Source organism: Micropterus dolomieu, unplaced genomic scaffold, assembly GCF_021292245.1.
Source record: "Micropterus dolomieu isolate WLL.071019.BEF.003 ecotype Adirondacks unplaced genomic scaffold, ASM2129224v1 contig_13951, whole genome shotgun sequence".
Taxonomy (NCBI): Eukaryota; Metazoa; Chordata; class Actinopteri; order Centrarchiformes; family Centrarchidae; genus Micropterus; species Micropterus dolomieu.
The window spans coordinates 1-20,555 of record NW_025742937.1 but is presented as its reverse complement, the minus strand read 5'-3'; the positions used below and the strand labels follow the sequence as shown (position 1 = coordinate 20,555).

General features: G+C 39.6%; 1 protein-coding gene across 1 annotated transcript; it reads left to right on the top strand.

Moving 5' to 3' along the window:
* Positions 1-27: 27 nt before the first annotated feature.
* ccdc125 (coiled-coil domain containing 125) lies at positions 28-19,778 on the top strand. Its single transcript, XM_046042803.1, has 12 exons — positions 28-60; positions 2,218-2,464; positions 6,408-6,469; positions 6,559-6,645; positions 7,540-7,617; positions 8,543-8,628; positions 8,711-8,793; positions 9,088-9,200; positions 9,665-9,769; positions 10,944-11,094; positions 11,398-11,516; positions 18,398-19,778. The coding sequence occupies exons 2-12, from the start codon at positions 2,218-2,220 to the stop codon at positions 18,812-18,814; spliced, it is 1,548 nt and encodes a 515-aa protein (XP_045898759.1). The 5' UTR covers positions 28-60; the 3' UTR covers positions 18,815-19,778.
* Positions 19,779-20,555: the final 777 nt, after the last annotated feature.

The window sequence follows — 20,555 nt, the reverse complement described above, 5'->3', positions numbered from 1 at the left end:
CTGGAATCAACATCACTCTGTGAATAAGACGTTTTGATAGGATATGGCAAGATAATTACTGTAAGTAGGCTTAATTTGCTCAAATAGCCTACTGTAATTTAGTACAAATTTGAAGTAGCCTACTTTTACTTTGAGTATTTTCTTTTCATGCCATTTTCTACTCCACCACATCTCAGAGGGAGCTATTGTACTTTTTGCTTTACTACATTTATCTGACAGCTTTAGTTACTAGTTTACAAAGGACATTATTTTTACACACAAAACATATGAAGACTCAATAAAATATGTTTTGTTATAAATGAAACTACAGCTGACACTATTATTAGCTTGACATTGACCTGGTAACAATGTTAAAGGTTTAAGACATGTCTCCTGTAAACAGTTGATGGTTTCAGCTTCACAAATGTGAAGATTTGCTGCTTTTCCTTCCTTTTAGTTATTTTAATTTATTTGAACTTTGTACTGTTGGTTAGGTGTCACTTTCTCACTATTTTCAAAATTTCAAAAATCGATTAATGGAGAAAATAATCCATAATGAAAATAATCAGTAGTTGCACTCCGATACAAAATACCGGTAGTTAAAAATGAGCTCCCCCTGAATTAAAACAAAGTAAAATCCTGCTTTTACATGAATGCAAGAACAATCTAATATTTAATAGTTTAACAGTCACAGGACAATTATCTTTCTGCAACAAGTCCTTTTAATACTTACATTTTCAGATCATACTAACATACTTTTACTATATTAATAATGCAGGACTTTTACTGGAGTATTTTTACAGTGTATTAGTACTTTTACTTAAAGGATCTGAATCTGACACACACACACACACACACATATAACTGAGTAAGTTGAATTAGTACTGAAGCCTGTTTCTAATGAATGTCACTGTTTAATAGGAGACTTTGCCTGCTGTATTTTAAATTCTGTTTGACAAACACAACCATACTAACTACTTTTTACTTTTGATGCTTAAGTATTTTTAAAAGCGGATACTTTTGTTTTTTGACGCAAGTAGAATTTAAATAGAAGACGTTTAGTGGAGTAATATTTACTTTTGCTCAAGGACAGGATTTGTGTATGTCTTCCACCACTGCAAATTAATAATCAGTGCATTTACCCGTCCCACTGAAGCTTTATGTCATATAAAAAGCAACCTGAGTGAGAAAAAGTCCGGGTTTGGTTGTGTAGACTAAATGTATAGACATGTATCCTCTTTAAAGAGTTCACAACCAAACAGGTTGGAAAACACTGGCTTGGGGCATAGATTGGAATACAAAATAATACCTCTATACTGTAGCCTAGTATAACATGAACAACGTGATAGACACATTACAGTCAGTCAGACTTTTTACAAACATTTTGTATTCAAATATGTAATCTGGTTTTAAGATTTGAAATCTGCAGTGAGAACATATCATCCACATGACTGCTTCAAGTACTGTTCTGTAGTTTCAACTCTTCCATACAGAATGAAGTTTGGGGACACAATATCATGACCTAATCTATGAACATATTTCACTTGGAAATTTGAATGAGATGCTCTCTTCACAACTTCTGACCTCATACCACATGGTAAAAAACAACTGTGGTTAACAGAACACACGGGCTTCCAGGGAGAAATGGCATCTAAGCAGGTAGTCATAACCTGGACCATAGCAATAAGTTAGTTCTTGTTGGTGTTAAGTAACAGTGTCCCAGAGCATAAAGATACTGTTTATAGATCAAATGACCAGACAGGAATGTCTGTTTTGTTTCTGTAATTAATACAAAATATGGTGGGTTCTTTTTTAAGGCTTTGTCTTTGTTGTTGTTTTAGCTACATTATGAGATATATCCAAATGTGGAGCGGACGCTGAAAACAAAATGGAGTTTTTAATTGTAAAAGTGCTGTGATTGATTTAGATTTTGTGCCATGTAAAGCATAAGGTGGGACTTATGGACAATAAAGACAAGGAATTTCATTCCATTGATACAAAAACATGTTTGTATTCAGTATGAGCAGAAAGCAGTCCTGTCCACACTGGCCCAATACACCCGGTAATATTTAAGGTCCAGGTGTCTGGGTGCAAATGGTATCTTATTGTTTCAAATTGCTGACAGTTGATCATTTATATCATCTTATGGGATGCAGTAGCACTAGAGGTAAAAAAGAATATTTAGGTTGAGCAGATCCATACTGTGTTGAATGTAACGTAAGGTTCGACCTGGTGCAGATGCAGGAGGTCAGTGCGGCCTGCAGCCTGGATGATGACATGGTGGATGGAGATCTGGGTGACGGAATGGGAGTCAGAGCAGCACCGAGCTATACGAGGAAGAAAAGCCCAAGCTTCGCTGGCATCACAGAGACCCCGCTGCCCAGAGCAGAGAGGCGCAGCAGCCAGGCAGGAGAGGCAGCCTGGATCCCTGGACTGAAGACGGCAGAGACGCAGCAGAGAGCCCGCTGGAAGCTGCCATGTTCTGGTAAGAATGTGAACTGGCCCTTTACTGTAACAAAGGAGCTAACAATCCTTGGATTGTCTTTCGTTTCACATAAATCATAACATAAATTTGTTAATGGAGAGTCCACGATACTATGAAGCCGTAGAATTTAGTATTTTGGTCTTAAACCAGGAAATTATATTGATTGTATTTCATTAGAAAATAAGCCTTTAAACTGACTCTAGCCCAAACTGCGCAGATTGTTATCTGTGCAGTTTGGGCAAGGTAAGGTTTGAGGTAAGTTCAGTAAGACTGGGAGTAGGGCTGCACGACTGGAGGAAAAGTCCTATTGCAATTATTGTGGACAACATTGCGATTTTAGATTGCGATTCGATTATAATAGAACAGATGGTACTATGAGTCACCTTGCTTGATTATCAAGAATACTGACATTTTTAAGTGTGTATTTCTCCACTTGAACAAAGTGAAACGATAAACAATATTTATAACAATAACTAAACAGATGTAAAACAGAACAAGGGGAGCGTGCAGCTCTACGGAGGTGGCGGCTAGAAGGAGCAAATATTGGCACAGCGACTTCCTGGTTCTGGCTAAATCTACATCTGTCCACTGCAGAGGCTCTATCCACAACCTGGTGGTCGAAACTAGTGATGCGGAGTGGGTGTGTTACGGATCCGTGGTGTCACAACGCATTTATTTTAGCCTGTTCCGATTCAACACCTTCTCTGTTCCTCTTCCAAAAGCTCCGACCTGCTGATGGAGCTACAGTTATGCTACATTCACATATTGGGCGATGAGACCATGGATAGGGCCCTTTGGAATCTGTTAAAATTGTTTACCAGATTCCGTTTAATTTTCCTGAATTCTGTGTTTTACAATTTTATCATCAGAGTGTGTAATCATGTGGTGGTGAATAAAATTGCAACAATTTAATAAGAAAATATTACAAATTGAATCAACATTAAAAACAATTATGTATCGTATATATTCAAATGTATGTGCAATTATTTAGGGGGACAATTCACAATAAATGTAGGTTATTGCAACAGTAGGATGTTAAAACAGGCTGTTACAATAATATAATAAAACATTCATATAAAGACATTGTTGTCGTACATGCATTGTCCCCAATCAAACAGCAAATCCTGTGTGTGTGTGTGTGTGTGTGCGTGTGTGCGTGTGTGCGTGCGTGCGTGTGCGCGAAAACAGCTTTATCTCATGTGTCCGCTTTTTAATTAATTTTTTAGACATTTTTAAATCATTCTTTCCGAAAACAATAGCAGGGAAATATTAAAGAGAGTTATATGTATTTTTTGTGCATGTAACAGGTTTGCAAAGTGAAAAAGCCCAAAGGGAGTTCCTATCTCCCACAGAAAACACTGCTCTGAACTGAAAACAGCTCGTTTGTAGTCCAGCCTTTACTTCCTTTTCTTGTGACGTCACAATGAAAATACATGTCATAATGCTCGCTGAGCGGCTAGTCCGACACACCCTCAAAAACAGCGGTGGAAACACAGTGAGCTGCAGCACACAGCTCTCCTCTCCCTTCCAAACACTAGCTACCCTCCAGGCAGTTAGTGCACAGGAAGTTGTTCATGTGATGTAGAGACAGAGCTCAGTTAAAACTTTATGGATGAAAGATACTTTTGTTACAGATTAATAACTCACCACTCTGAAACTCTTGCTACAGTCCATGTTGCCAAGCTGGTCGGCAACATGTACAGCTGAACCCAAGCTGTTTACTGGCTTCTCACTGACCCGCCCTTCTCTGCTTCTGATTGGCTAGTAGTCCTTAACTAGGAACTGCGCATGTGCAACTCCCAACAGACGATCAACACAAGATCATTTAGAGGCAAGATGTTGTATCACTCCATAGCTAAAATGAAGCCTTCAACACAGGGGGAAAAGAGGAGCTGCAGCAGTTTGCAGTATGACAAAAATATGGTGTTTTTGGAAAATGAAACCATGTAAACCTGTTCTGGTACAACCCCTAAATAAGAACCTGAAAATGAGCAGAATACCACCTCTTTAAAACATTTCATCAGTGCAATGTCTGTCACATCTGTCTGCCAAAAATGTTATCATGATAAAAAGTTTCATATCTTTCGATATCGATAATTATCACGATAAGTATCAAATTGTTTTTTCTTTCGAGTTTAAAGGGTGATTTTTGCTTCTGAGTGAGTTAGTTGAAGAAACCTGATGGTTAATTGTGGTTTAAACTCTTCTTTATGGGCAACACTTGAGGTCAAGCAGTAGATAACTTCACAAATCTGAGGTACAACATTCAAAACAATTATGATAAAATCTTTGTCAACAAATACACGAGTAAATATAAGTAAAAAACACAAGTAGAAGCTTTTTCCAGTCCTTTTTCCTCAACAAAATGAACATCTTAATTAAAAATAATTCCTAATTCGTGTATGTTTCAAGTAAATAAAATCCAACATTTATTGAATATTTATTGAACATTTGTTATATTGTTATTGAAAAAAAATATATCATGATAATTATTGTTATTGTTTTATTGTCCAGCCACATCTCCAACGTGCAAATCATAACCATGGCGTTTTTATACTGTCATAGTGTTTGGCTGACGGAACGTTCTGTGTTGCTGTCAAGATGGGATTTACGTTGTTGCAAGAGCATCATCAAAGTCTTTTGCACAAACATGTAACTAAGAGTAACTTTAATGCAGAGGTTTTAATGGCTACATTACAAGTACTGTCAGAGATTGCCGTGTGCTCAGGCTGAAACAGGTAGCAGGGCCCAGAGACAGAAATATTCAAGCTTACATGCAAGGAAGGAGTGGAGGTGAGACACATCAACATAGACAGTATGTTACACAAAAAACATTGACTTTCCCCTTGCGGGATTAATAAAGTATTTCTTCTTCTTCTTCTTCTTCTTCTTCTTCTTCTTCTTCTTCTTCTTCTTCTTCTTCTTCTTAAGCCACTCAGTGGGTTTGAATGGAGAGCAGTGAAACCAGTTTTGGGACCAATAAAATACTACTACAGGGCCTTACTACTTCCTGTTGACGTCTACTGCGCATGATTGCGCAGCATAAGTGTGGTTTAATGACGTAGAACAACAGCAGAAACACTGTAATCCTGGTAGTTGCATAGCTGCACTGTGCTGCGCCAACAAAAAGTCTCTTGGCTCAGTGTGTTTGTCTGAGTCAGACCCTGAGTCACTGTTTAATCAGCCCACCTGCCAAATACCAACGCAGCGTCACTGGTGGCCGAAAAGTTTTTTAGATTCACAGAGAGCTTACAATCTAAGCAATACGGTTACATCTCTCATGTGCGACGGGATGTCACAGGGTTTTGACGTCATTTTTGGGCCTTGGTCGGCTTCACTGTTTCAACTGTGGCTTACCTCATTGCACATCCAGTAATCAGGACAACAGGAAGCAAAACTAGACACTGACATAACAGGCAGCAAGCAACAGCAGACCAGGACAAAAGTAACAGAATACAACCTACATGAGAACACAGAATAGAACACAGATGCAGGGAGTAAATGAACAAGAGTAAACAGGAAAAATACAGAACACAGAACCCTAACAAATACCTTGCGTGCATAAACTGGTTTAGCAAGAAAGTCTAATAGAAAAATATTGGGAATCTTGCATAAGGATCATAATGCAACATTTGCAGCCTCTCACACAATTAAAATTAACTAATTCATCAGTCTATGCATATCTGAAAATGTATCAGTGCTGGGCCAACACACCACATACACAATAATGGAGGAGGGAACAAATAACTTGTTCCAATAGTATGTTTTACCTCAAACCCGCATGCTGACCCCATAACAGCTTTTTGAAGCTTTTTGAAGATGTCACTTTGCAAATGTGTCCTTGCTCTGAATATTTAAAGTTTTCTTCACATACAAAACTACAAGAAAACACACAAACATTTTCTTTGACTTTTATTGCATGAGTATACTTTTTGTGAATCAGCAGACTCTCTGGTTGACCTGTCCAAAGATGAGCTGAAAGACAGACTACAGGAAGCAACTGAGGTAGGAACAGTGAAGACAGAACACTTTGATTGATATAACTTTGACTCCAGCCTGGCAAAGTGTAACTGATGGTTCCGCTGTGTTGACAGGTTATAGACGTGTTGTGCTGTGAACTGGATGTGGCACATCGTTATCTTGAAGGCAAATATGAAGCTCTGAAAATCTTACAGGGGAAGGTATGCACTGATGTACTGCATTTTACAACTCACTGTAGGTCAGTCACAATCACAAGAGCACCCAGACAGCAGATGAAGCGAGTATCCATCAGGAATGCTGCTTAGCAGGCATCCTTGCACCCCATCAAAGTACGCCCAGTAAAGTGCTGTTTTTGCCACTGACTTGTTATCAGTGTCTGCAACATTATGGAAAGGATCCTCGAAAATGAAAGTGATTGAGACAATACATAAATGTGTGTATTTTGGAAGAATACAGCTTTTGACCATCATTATCAGCCACCACGCTTAGTTTATTCTGGAAACAAAAAAGTATCCGTAGTTAATGCAAAACTTTGATGAAGGATGTTGTAATCGCTCAGTAAAGTCCCCTGGATGATTGATGAAAAGAACCTTAAAAATAAAATGACATCACTGTTATTCCTTGAGTCCTGTGAACAGTCTGAGGCTGAACTTAGTCGTGGATCAAGAAGTCAGCTCATGATACGAGTCAGAAAGCTTCCTGCTGCCCACATTTAGAAAAGGTGGTCCAACTACAACAAATGGCTGCCTCTACAGATATTAAAGGGACCTGAGGTTACATTAGTTAATGAAAGATGAGAGCACTATAATCCCCTTCACCTTAGGAACAAGTCTGGGTTTATCTGCTTGTAGTTGCTACACATCATTTGGCTTCCAACCCATGCAGTCCAAGAAGAGTCACAACTCTATACGACTGCAGTGACTGATTATACAGTATGTGACCATTATACTGTGGAAGACTGATCGTCCTTATGCTTGAAACACCTTGGAGCAGTTGCAGGAAGCAACTCGCTTCTGTGATGAATATTGAGATTAAACCCTGCAGTGTCATGGCTTTGTTCAGCCAATAACTAAAAACTGCTCTTCTTAACTCAGGCCATTCTCGACAAAGCCACGACTCACACCAAAAGTCTGCTGCAGAAAAGTGAGGAGAGGGCCAAGGCTCTGGAGAAGGTACGTGTTAGGCTGCTCAAATAAGGGCTTGGTATGTTTGCCTTAACATTCTACAGCAAGTTTCCTCTCAGCAGTCAGGAGCTAACACAGACAAAAGGAGTCACACGTGTAATGCCACAGGAAATGGTGCAATAAAAAACATTTGCTTGTTTACACTTACTTCTGACTGATTTTAGATGAGATGTGTGAATAAAGGAGAAATCTTTCAGCTCTTGAAGTGTACCTGTTGATAAAGTAGGCTATACAAAGACATACAATTTAGAAAAAGTTAGGGATCCTCTGAGTAGAACCAAAATGTATCTAACAGTATGTGATCTGTAAGGTGTTTTGTCATTTAATATGACATTTAGAAATGTACTTTAGTCATATATATACAGTGGACACATACAGCCGTTTGAATTAAACTTGACTCATGAGTTTGATAAATTATGGGTAATTTATTTAAGCAAGTTTGATTACTAAACTCATATCTGAAAATGTATCAGTGCTGGGCCAACATACCACATACACAATAATGGAGGAGGGAACAAATAACTTGTTCCAATAGTATGTTTTACCTCAAACCCACATGCTGACTCCATATATGTACACAGTACTTAAATGGAAGAGTTTAGTTCTCTGTTTCCTTGTGAAGATCCAAGTTAGCTGCATGAAAAAGAGGATACCTTCAGCTGGATAACATAATGTTAGTCTGGATTAATTAAGCCATGTTTGAGGCCAGGGGCCGGGAAGGAAGAACATAGTGTATACGGCCATGAAAATATTTTGTCATGGGGTTTTACACTGGGGCTTATAACATTATTATGTACAGTATATGTAAAACTACATTCATGTGGCTTGGTGTTGTGTGATTAACGGCTTTTAAAGCAGTTATGAAGCTAATTAGAATACACTAATCATGATCTGTTGCTTCCATCTCTTGCAGGAGGTGAACAGCTTGCAGTGGGAAATCAGCCTCAGCCAGGTCCAGATGAAGAAGTCTCAGCAGGCGTGGGAGGAGAAATACAACCGGTCAGATTCACTCCACATACACTCAAGTCTGTGGTATTTTCGTTGGTATGTGTCGTAACTGTAATGTTGTTGTTGTAATCAGAATTTTGAGTGAGAACAAGACTCTGACTGACAACCTGGAGGAAAGAGAGCGTGACATCCAGCAGCTCCGAGCAGAAAACTCTGGTAATGCTAAATAATTTAGAATCAGTTTTGAGGTGACCTAGACATGTCTGCACATATTATCTCCATCTGTGAAGTGAAGTGGGGCTGTCTGGACGGCGGTGTGTGGAGTTGACTCACCAAACTTCATGTTGTGTCTAACCTTCAGCGTGTGACTCCAAGCCAGTCAAAGTTGGCATCTTGACTAAACAGTCTAAACCCCAGAGCTTTCAGACGTATCTCGTTGTCTTTATCTGAAAATGGAATTGATTTAGTCATCATCACGGGAATAATGTGTGTGTGTGTGTGTGTTTGCAGCTCTAAGTCGGCAGTGCTTGGAGCTTCTCTCCATGTTGAATGTAAAGGAGCAGAGAGCTTACCAAGGAACCAAACCTCAATACAGCCCAGAGAGGGATGCAAGTGTTCTGGAGGTGAGAGTACCAAAGAGGATGTTTATACACTTACCTCACACACTGTAATGTCCAAAGCACTAAGCATCTTCTTTTCAGAGTAACTGTCGTCAGCACATTTAGCTGGATACATTCACATACCCAGAGCGACCCGCCAGGGGGCCACAGGGCCAAAAAAAGCTGTACTCTATTGAGCCCCCTAATTTCTTCCACTCTGTATTGTCTGTGTATTTGGTAGTAATTCATTTTTAGTATTTTGACCACACACAAAATGTATTTAGGAAAATATCCCATGTATATAAACTGAAATAATAAAACCTTTAAAACTAGGTTGTAACCCCTCTCTCTACAAGACAGGACCAAGAGATCTGGTAAAGACCATTTTAGTAGGATGTAACCATTCATTTTTCACTAATGTGTTTGGCCACGGGTTAAGGAAGACTAGATTCTTGTAGATATTTTCTTATGAAGTTTTTGTTTTCCAGCTGGCAGTGTTAGGGGCCTGCCGGTGTCTTGGTGTTGCTGAGGCTTGTTCATGCAGTCAGACTGCTGCTGCCAGCAGGAAGCAGCTTATCCAGCTACAACAGGAGGTAAACTACATCTAACCACGTCACCTGTGCTAAGCTCCACTTTTTTCCTAGTTTTGCTCACAACCCTTACAGCAGTCCTTGTTGTTTTCTGACCTGCTCTTCTTCACCAGAATTCTGACTTTAATCTCAGAACTCAGATAAGTGTTTCACATGTGGCCCTAATCTAATTCTGTTCTAGGCATTAGTGTTAAGGTCATAGTCAACAGACAATAGCACAAACTAGCCAGTCGAGGCAGCGGTAGACAGCATAGACAAATTACTATTTTTGTTTAGGGAGTCTGGTGACTTTGACAAGAGCAATATAAAATATAAAAATATAACAATAAATCTTACTCTTTAGGTTGGTTGGTCGTTCAGGTTGGAAAACACCACTGTTACCCTTTAATAATCTTCCTTTGGTAACTCCCTCATGAGTTTGCAAAATTGCAGACTCAAGTGTTAAAATTCAAAAGAAATACAGTACATACACATATATATCTATATATATATATATATATAGATATAGATATAGATATAGATATATATATATATATAATATAGATATATATATATATATATATATATATATATATATAATATAGATATATATATATATATAGATATAATATAATATATAATATAGATATATATATATATATAGATATAATATAATATATAATATAGATATATATATATATATAGATATAATATAATATATAATATAGATATATATATATATATATATATAGATATGATATAATATAATATAATATATATATATATATATATATATATATATGTATGTATATATATAGATAGCATACAGTGGGGGCGGCTGTGGCACAGGAGGTAGAGCGGGTTGGCCATTAATTGGAAGGTCGGCGGTTCGATCCCTGGCTCCCCCTGGTTGCGTGTCGAAGCGTCCTTGGGCAAGATACTGAACCCCGATTTTCCGATTTTTTAATTAGTGTGAATGTTAGTTTCCGTTTGAGCACTTAAGCTCAGTGTATGAATGTGTGTGACTGGTGAATGCAGATGTAGTGTAAAAGTGCTTTGAGTGGTCGAAAAGACTAGAAAGGCGCTATACAAGTACGGAGCATATATATATTTATGTATTTGTTCAATTTTTAGCTTTGTTATGTTAAGACATCGTAAAGTGAGTGTGTGTGTGTGTGTGTGTGTGTGTGTTTTCCAGCTGGATGCTCAGCGTTTGAGGAGAGAGGAGGCGGTGATGGTTGCAGATGCTTTTCGCATCGCCTTTGAACAACAGCTGAGGAAACGAAACGAGCACTTCCTGCTGTTGGCTGAGGCCAACATCCTGAAATCTCATCACTGCAAGGCTGAAGGCAAGTCTGCCATAGGACACACACTTGGATCTCTAGTTGTTAAAATCAAATGGAATTTGTTCATTAATTCTGGGGTACAGAAAATCAATTTCTTTAGCCCCCAAATGTGAATCAATCACAGAAATCACTAAAAGATTCCTGGATTAGGGTGTTTCTCAAACAGGTCCAGACTGTGTCTGTCAAAGCGAGGGATTTACTGTTATTTTGTTGAACCAGTCACTGATGTCCCCATGAAGCTATGAATGATCCTTGATTCCAGTGCCTCACACATATTGGAACCTTTCGAATGTCTTTTCCTTCCAGGTGCTAACAGGAGTCCTCTTATCAGTGTAAGCCAGAGGTTGAGAGGATTACTGCCTTCTAGTTTGGAGGTAAAGATGCCTGATGATCTTTTAGAGACTCTCTACAGGCTGCTGGACTTGGTTAGTATCTCCTTCAACAATATTGAACCTCTGCAATTTAATTCTTTTCATTGTGCTATCTCCATGAACTAGAAAAAAATGCAACATCCTCCCCTTCCCTGCTTCAAACAAACTAGTTCATACCACATGTTGTCTGTCTAAGTCAGAAGTGCTTCGGCCTTTCGGAATCACCACTCTTGAAGCTTACTGTCGCACTGCACACCTGGACAACACTGCTCTTTTTTGGAAAAAAAATTTCAGATGCTGTTAAACAACCGACAAGCACATGGAAGCGTACTGACGCCTGCTTGTGGTTGTCAGTATTGCTATCTGAATTATCTGTATTTTTGTGAAGAGTTATTTATTAATTTGTGATCGAGGGACATACTGTATCTCACAAAAATGAGGACACACCACACATTCTTGTAAATATTTGATTATATCTTTTCTAGTGCTGGGCGGTATATCAGTATATGAGGTACACCGATATCATTTCAAAAGAGATATGAAATTAGACAATACCGTTTATACCGATATAGTTTGTTAATCAATGTTTCCATAAAGTCCTGCCAGCGTTTGCTCCTCTCTCTCCCTCACCGTGCAGCCCCGCCCCTCCCTCTGCGTCTGCACGCAGCCGTCTACTCAAAGTCTCAACAAGATGGAGGGAGACACAGTGCTGGTCGACACTGTTAAAGACCTGGCAAGAGCGGACCAGGTAAAGCGACAGTGAACACACCAGTCAGATGTTATTCGTTAGCTACCACATTGGTTTTGTTTTGATAGGCTACGTCGTCAACACGCCTCCTCAACATCATCATACAGCCTAGCCTACTACTGATGGAGAAAGTCACAAAGCGGACATACAGGGAGAGAGAGACAGAAAGAAGCAGGGCACGCTGATTGTTTGCAGCTGACAGTGTGAAGAGAACTGAAGAAGTCAGAATCATTTTCACATACGAGGACTTCGCCTTGGTATAAATTGGTGCTTACAGTACACATGAACATAAATAGAAATATAAATGTATAAACAATTTAAAAAGTGAGGAGATCAAAAAATGTAAAAGTATAAAATAAAATACAGCACAGTTGAGTGTTGTTGTAAAGTGTGGGGTCAGGAGTGTGTAAGAGTGTGTGTGTGTTTGGGGAGGGGGGGCGTGTGAGTCAGTGACAGTGGGGACCCGGGCCTTGTTGAGGAAGCCCACTGCAATCGGAAAGAAACTGTTCTTGTGGTGTGTTTTAGTCCTGATGACCACAGCCTCCTGCCAGAGGGGAGAGTCTGACAGTTTGTGTCCGGGATGGGAGGGGTCAGCCACAATCTTTCCTGCACGCCTCAGAATCCTGGAGGCGTGAGTGACACTTAAGATAGAGACTGAAGTATAATTAAAACGGTGAAATAAGAAACATGCTAAGTTACTAAAAACAGAAAAAAAATGCCACTACACCCCCAGCCGGCTTAGCAGAAAATAACGATATTTATTTTATACTGGAATTCTGCCTAACAGTACCGGGATATGACTTTTTGGTCCATATCGCCCAGCCCTAATCTTTTCATGTGACAACACTGAAGAAATGACCCTTTGCTAAAGTGTAAAGTAGTGAGCGTGCAGCTTGTATAACAGTGTAAAGTAGTGAGTGTGCCGCTTGTATAACAGTGTAAAGTAGTGAGTGTGACGCTTGTATAACAGTGTAAAGTAGTGAGTGTGCCGCTTGTATAACAGTGTAAAGTAGTGAGCGTGCAGCTTGAATAACAGTGTAAATTAGTGAGTGTGCCGCTTGTATAACAGTGTAAAGTAGTGAGTGTGACGCTTGTATAACAGTGTAAAGTAGTGAGTGTGCCGCTTGTATAACAGTGTAAAGTAGTGAGCGTGCAGCTTGAATAACAGTGTAAATTAGTGAGTGTGCCGCTTGTATAACAGTGTAAAGTAGTGAGCGTGCAGCTTGTATAACAGTGTAAAGTAGTGAGTGTGCCGCTTGTATAACAGTGTAAAGTAGTGAGCGTGCAGCTTGTATAACAGTGTAAAGTAGTGAGCGTACAGCTTGTATAACAGTGTAAAGTAGTGAGTGTACAGCTTGTATAACAGCGTAAAGTAGTGAGTGTACATGTAGTGAGCGTACAGCTTGTATAACAGTGTAAAGTAGTGAGCGTACAGCTTGTATAACAGCGTAAAGTAGTGAGCGTACAGCTTGTATAACAGTGTAAAGTAGTGAGTGTACACATAGTGAGCGTACAGCTTGTACAACAGCGTAAAGTAGTGAGCGTACAGCTTGTATAACAGTGTAAATTAGTGAGCGTATAGCTTGTATAACAGTGTAAAGTAGTGAGTGTACAGCTTGTATAACAGCGTAAAGTAGTGAGTGTACATGTAGTGAGCGTACAGCATGTATAACAGTGTAAAGTAGTGAGCGTACAGCTTGTATAACAGCGTAAAGTAGTGAGCGTACAGCTTGTATAACAGTGTAAAGTAGTGAGTGTACACATAGTGAGCGTACAGCTTGTACAACAGCGTAAAGTAGTGAGCGTACAGCTTGTATAACAATGTAAAGTAGTGAGCGTACAGCTTGTATAACAGCATAAAGTAGTGAGTGTACAGCTTGTATAACAGTGTAAAGTAGTGAGCGTGCAGCTTGTATAACAGTGTAAAGTAGTGAGCGTGCAGCTTGTATAACAGTGTAAAGTAGTGAGCGTGCAGCTTGTATAACAGTGTAAAGTAGTGAGTGTGCCGCTTGTATAACAGTGTAAATTAGTGAGCGTACAGCTTGTATAACAGTGTAAAGTAGTGAGTGTACATGTAGTGAGCGTACAGCTTGTATAACAGCGTAAAGTAGTGAGTGTACATGTAGTGAGCGTACAGCTTGTATAACAGTGTAAAGTAGTGAGTGTACACATAGTGAGCATACAGCTTGTATAACAGCGTAAAGTAGTGAGCGTACAGCTTGTATAACAGCGTAAAGTAGTGAGTGTACACATAGTGAGCGTACAGCTTGTACAACAGCGTAAAGTAGTGAGCATACAGCTTGTATAACAGCATAAAGTAGTGAGCGTACAGCTTGTATAACAGTGTAAAGTAGTGAGTGTGCCGCTTGTATAACAGTGTAAAGTAGTGAGCGTACAGCTTGTATAACAGTGTAAAGTAGTGAGTGTACAGCTTGTATAACAGCGTAAAGTAGTGAGTGTACATGTAGTGAGCGTACAGCATGTATAACAGCGTAAAGTAGTGAGCGTACAGCTTGTATAACAGTGTAAAGTAGTGAGTGTACACATAGTGAGCGTACAGCTTGTACAACAGCGTAAAGTAGTGAGCGTACAGCTTGTATAACAGTGTAAAGTAGTGACTGTACAGCTTGTATAACAGCGTAAAGTAGTGAGCGTACAGCTTGTATAACAGTGTAAAGTAGTGAGTGTACACATAGTGAGCGTACAGCTTGTACAACAGCGTAAAGTAGTGAGCATACAGCTTGTATAACAGCATAAAGTAGTGAGCGTACAGCTTGTATAACAGTGTAAAGTAGTGAGTGTGCCGCTTGTATAACAGTGTAAAGTAGTGAGCGTACAGCTTGTATAACAGTGTAAAGTAGCTTAACAGCGTAAAGTAGTGAGCGTACAGCTTGTATAACAGTGTAAAGTAGTGAGCGTACAGCTTGTATAACAGCGTAAAGTAGTGAGCGTACAGCTTGTATAACAGTGTAAAGTAGTGAGTGTACACATAGTGAGCGTACAGCTTGTACAACAGCGTAAAGTAGTGAGCGTACAGCTTGTACAACAGCGTAAAGTAGTGAGCGTACAGCTTGTATAACAGTGTAAAGTAGTGAGCGTACAGCTTGTATAACAGCGTAAAGTAGTGAGCGTACAGCTTGTATAACAGTGTAAACTAGTGAGTGTACATGTAGTGAGCGTACAGCTTGTATAACAGCGTAAAGTAGTGAGTATACACGTAGTGAGCGTACAGCTTGTATAACAGTGTAAAGTAGTGAGTGTACACGTAGTGAGCGTACAGCTTGTATAACAGTGTAAAGTAGTGAGCGTACAGCTTGTATAACAGTGTAAAGTAGCTTAACAGTGTAAAGTAGTGAGCGTACAGCTTGTATAACAATGTAAAGTAGTGAGCGTACAGCTTGTATAACAATGTAAAGTAGTGAGCGTACAGCTTGTGTAACAGTGTAAAGTAGTGAGCGTACAGCTTGTGTAACAGTGTAAAGTAGTGAGCGTACAGCTTGTATAACAGCGTAAAGTAGTGAGCGTACAGCTTGTATAACAGCGTAAAGTAGTGAGCGTACAGCTTGTATAACAGCGTAAAGTAGTGAGTGAGTCATCCACTATTAGCCAAGCTTGCATGCTGTGGACAGAGCAAATTAAAATATCGCTTTCTACATTAAGTATTGGGGGTTTTTTTCCGCAAAGGTTTTATTGCACTTCCTTAAGGTAAACAAGGAGAATTGTAGTCAACTCAGGTAGTTTGGAGTTATCTTGCTTCACCTGGTTCACTTCTTCACCACGACCTCTCTGCTCCGCTGACTTTGCTCTTTGTATGTGTGTGTGTAGGAGCTCTCAGAGAGCATTATTTCTATGATTTCAACATGGAATTGTTCAATCATCGTTATCAATATTATCACAGTGTTGTTAAAATGTGCCCAAAAGTGCTGTTACACACACAGAAACCAAGTTTCATATTGAAAACAAAAAATCAAATTGCAGCACTTATTGTTTGCATAAACATTAAAATGATAGTATATATCTTATGTAAACTATGAAAACCATATCAAATATGCATTAAAATAAATGTTATAACATTGACCCCCTGCATAATTTACATAAAGGCAAATTAGTCTTAAGAAGACAGTGATGGTAATTGCAATGAGCCCAACATTTGACATAAATACAGACTTCTCCTGAAAATTCTTCCAACATTTATTCATTTCACATTACATTTTGCCGACTCTTTAGCAACTTACAATTGCTGTTTATGTCAGAGCCTCTGGAGCAACTAGGGGTTAAGCATCTTGTCAGGAACACATTGGTGGTCTCTCGCACCAAAGGCATGTGTCTTATTCACTACGCCATCACCACCCTCAGATTTTACGACTGCAAGATTTTAAATGAATAAATATTTTGGATGGGTGACTTAACTTTAATGAGTGAATGAAGTCTGCAGACCCAACGCATACAGCAGCATAACAATGTGTTGTGTTTTTATCAGTAAAAGTTAACTGACCTCGCATTCGCCATAAAGTAAAGTTAGTGGGTTGTAGTATGACGTGTTGCCCCCTTTCACAGCGATTCAAGGTTCCCTCACACTTATAACCTATAAAAAACAAAATACAACCACACTTTAAACGTATTCCCCTGAAGACTAGGCTGAAAAATCATGCTACGCATGCGCTCCTGCGTCTGGGAGACTAGCTAAATTTGGTTGATGCTTGACAATATTTACCGTGAGCTTTTCAAATCACGGTAATCAAACACGTTATCTATAACGTTTTTTTCGGGTAAGTGGGCTTGGCGTGGTGGAGTCGCTGTTTTAATTATACTTTTTATCTACCTTATTTAAGTCTCACTAATTGAATCTGTCTCCTTTCCCTTCAGTTTCTTATTTGCCCACACTCACAGATCTAACGTCTAACGCGAACACGTCAGTGTGCTCGCCTTCTATCCATCTCTCTCTCCCTGTGGGTCTGCTCTGGTGACTTTCTCCATCAGAAGTAGGCTGCGTTATATAAAGTTACTGAAAAAATCAATAACTTCCACCCACGACTCCGTTCACAGCAGCAGTTGCGCCGCAAATTGAGGCGGCGTGTTGATGACTTAGTCTATCAGAACAAAACCAATGTGATAGCTAACGAATGACATTTGCACTGGTGTGTTCACTGTAGCTTTACCTGGTCTGCTCTTATAAAATATCCACCAAAGTCGCGACTTGTAATGTAATAACTCTTCTAACTTTTCTGGAAAATGCTACAATGTGACACCAAATATACCTGGGCGGCCCGCCGAAGTAAAGTGTATACAGGAAACACTGACTGAACCGTTGTTTTACTTTTTACAAGCCAGGTCTTTAAAGGAGTCTGTTCTCATGCTCAGGTGTCACATATACACGCTTTGGAAAAGCTGTGTCTATTGTACGCAAAACGGCTATTTTGCGTGTATAGTAGACGCCCCCAGGTACGTGTGTATGAGACGCATCCAGGCCGCGTGTGTATGTGATGCCCCGGGGTGAACTAGCTAGCTAGCTTGCAATGTTTTTGTTTAAGGAGTTGACAGCTCATGGGCGATGTACTAGCAGGTAGGGTTAGCCTCCTTTGTGTTGCAACGCTATTGCAAGCTGCAGCGTATCATATACACGCAAAATCGCCATTTTGCTACAATAGACACAGCTTTTCCAAAGCGTGTATATGTGACGCACGCTTGCAGGTATACCTCGTTATACTGCCCTGCCCTAATGAGAATTGAAATGTGTAGTGTAATACTAACCTTCAGGAATTTTACCGTGGTTTATCATTATACGGGTAACCGTTTCATCCCTATTCACAATGTAACGTTAGTATAATAACATCGATAGTGAGTCCTTTCGGATTTTAAGCAATCGTACCGGGCAACAACACTGCAGCTTCCAGCATACCTGTTTCCGGTAGCCATGATAACGCTGGCACAGAACCGCTACTTTGGGGACTAGTTCCAGGGACCCTGCAATGTCACGCCATCCCATTGGTTGTATGGATAGTAGCTGGATTTGTGGTGCCTTCAATACAAAAGCACAATCAATTATATTCGTTTCATGAACACACTTTAGAAACAGTGTAAAACAGCTAGAGATTCAAGAGATTCCCCCTATAAAAAACATTAAATAGATTTTCCAAATCTGAGGAGATCCTCTCCTTAATTATTGATGATGTGTCTCCTGCTGTAGCTGAATGACAAGGAGGAAGCCCTGGCCCACCAGAGGAAGGTGAGCATCATGTTAGCCCACAGTGCCGAGGAGCTGCAGAGACAGTTGCATCTAGATTCATATAGCCGGCCAACAGAGTTCAGGATCCCATCAAACCAACCACAAGACTCATCAGGGAACCAGAGCCAGTCTCAGCAAACATCTGATACATCAGAGTCTAAAATACAACCACAAGTCTCATCAGAGTCCAACATCCAAGCACAGCAACAGCTAGAACTGCCAGATTCCCAGCTTCAGCCAGGACAACCACCACTTCTGTCAGAGTCTAGGACTGAACCACAGGAGCTGTCAGACCCATCAAAGACCAAGATCCAGCCACTGTCTAACCACAAGTGCCATATATCTGAAATTCAACAATTAGACCAGTCAGAGTCCTGACCCAGCAACAGGATCCCCTTTCCTCAGGCACAAGACACAGCAGTCAGGATTCGATTCTTAAAAAACATAGGAAGATGTGGATGTAGCATCTGTGATGTCCCACAGTGGTATGAAGGAATGGTATGAAAGTGTCTCATAAGGCAGAGTGCCCACTGCTGTCCCAGAAGCTACTGAAGACAGAACACCCAATGTGGTCCTCAGAGAGGAATGCATTCCGGGATCTTTACATGTTGAACATATTGTGTTATCACAAGCAGCTTCTCTAATAATGAAGCCAGTTAATATCTGTATCCTGCTAGGAAGCTGATAAGATCTCCCAACTTTGTTTTTGATAAACTAAATATTGTTCAGTTTTGATGATTTCATGAAATGTATGAAAAGTAAACTTATACATAAATGCCTATATAACCAAATTCAATTGGAAAACTCTGAGCAGCTCAGGTTTGGCATTTTCACTCATTTGACAAATCGTGTTAATTATAGTTGAAGATCATTAGATAATTATTTTGTAGTCATAAAAAAGTAAAACTGTTTTCAATTCAAAAGCATAATCAACCAGTTGGTGTAAACAAAACTTAATTACAACAGAATTAACACATAATCATCAGCGTGCAAACACTAATTGATCAAACTGAATTATTAGTGTGGCTGAAAAATGATAATTTGTACTTGGAGGTTCTTCCACAACACGTTCAGAAAATAAAATAGTGACACCTGATGTGTGTTCTTTGACTTGTACACTTCTATTATGTATGTAGTTTACTGTAACATGCTGTTGCCTAGTGCAGGGGTTCTTAACCTTTCTGGTAGTCCGACCCCTTTTTGAGGTTGAAAATATTTCAAGACCCCCCTCCCCCAAGTTTAACATAGCATTTTTTAAATTCTTATTCTTCTTTGGTCTTTTATAGCAGTTGGCATTACGTCACCTACTGGATTAAACAGTGCAAAATATTTACCCAAAGTGATTCCAATCACAACTGTAGTTTGTCTAGTTATTTTTAAGTTATTTTTTTCTATTTCCCCCATGGGACCAGGTCGATGGCCCCCAGGGGGGTCCCAACTGCCATGTTAAGAACCACTGGCCTAGTGCAACATGTAGAGAGGCTGTTCTAAAATGAGATGCAGATTTGTATTAAATTTGTATCTACCTAACGGCATTAGTGAGTCTTCTGAAGTCAAAGTTGATCACAAATTAAAAATGTTTGCAAGGGTAGTGTTACTGTTATTTCTAAATGATTTTAATGATGATACAGATGAGTGACAATGAAAGGAAAACTAACACATGTGCGTTAGTATGTAGTATGTATTCAATTCAATTCAATTCAATTTTATTTATATAGCGCCAAATCACAACAACAGTTATCTCACAGCGCTTTTCATAAAAGAGCAGGTCTAGACCGTACTCTGTGATGATATTTACAGAAGCCCAACAGTTCCCACCAAGAGCAAGCACTAGGCGACAGAGGCAAGGAAAAACTTCCTTTTAAGAGGCAGAAACCTCGAGCAGAACCATGGCTCAGGGTGGGCGGCCATCTGCCTCGACCGGTTGGGGTGAGAGAGAGAGAGAGAGAGAGAAAGAGAGAGAGAAAGAGAGAGAGAGAGAGGGATGTAAGGAGAGAGAGAGGGGAGGGAGGCAGCCTACACAATATACACACAGAGGTACAGACAGCGAAGGTAATGTTGCTATAAACTAAATGAAAAATGGTACAGATATTTATAATAGTGTTAATGGTAACCATCG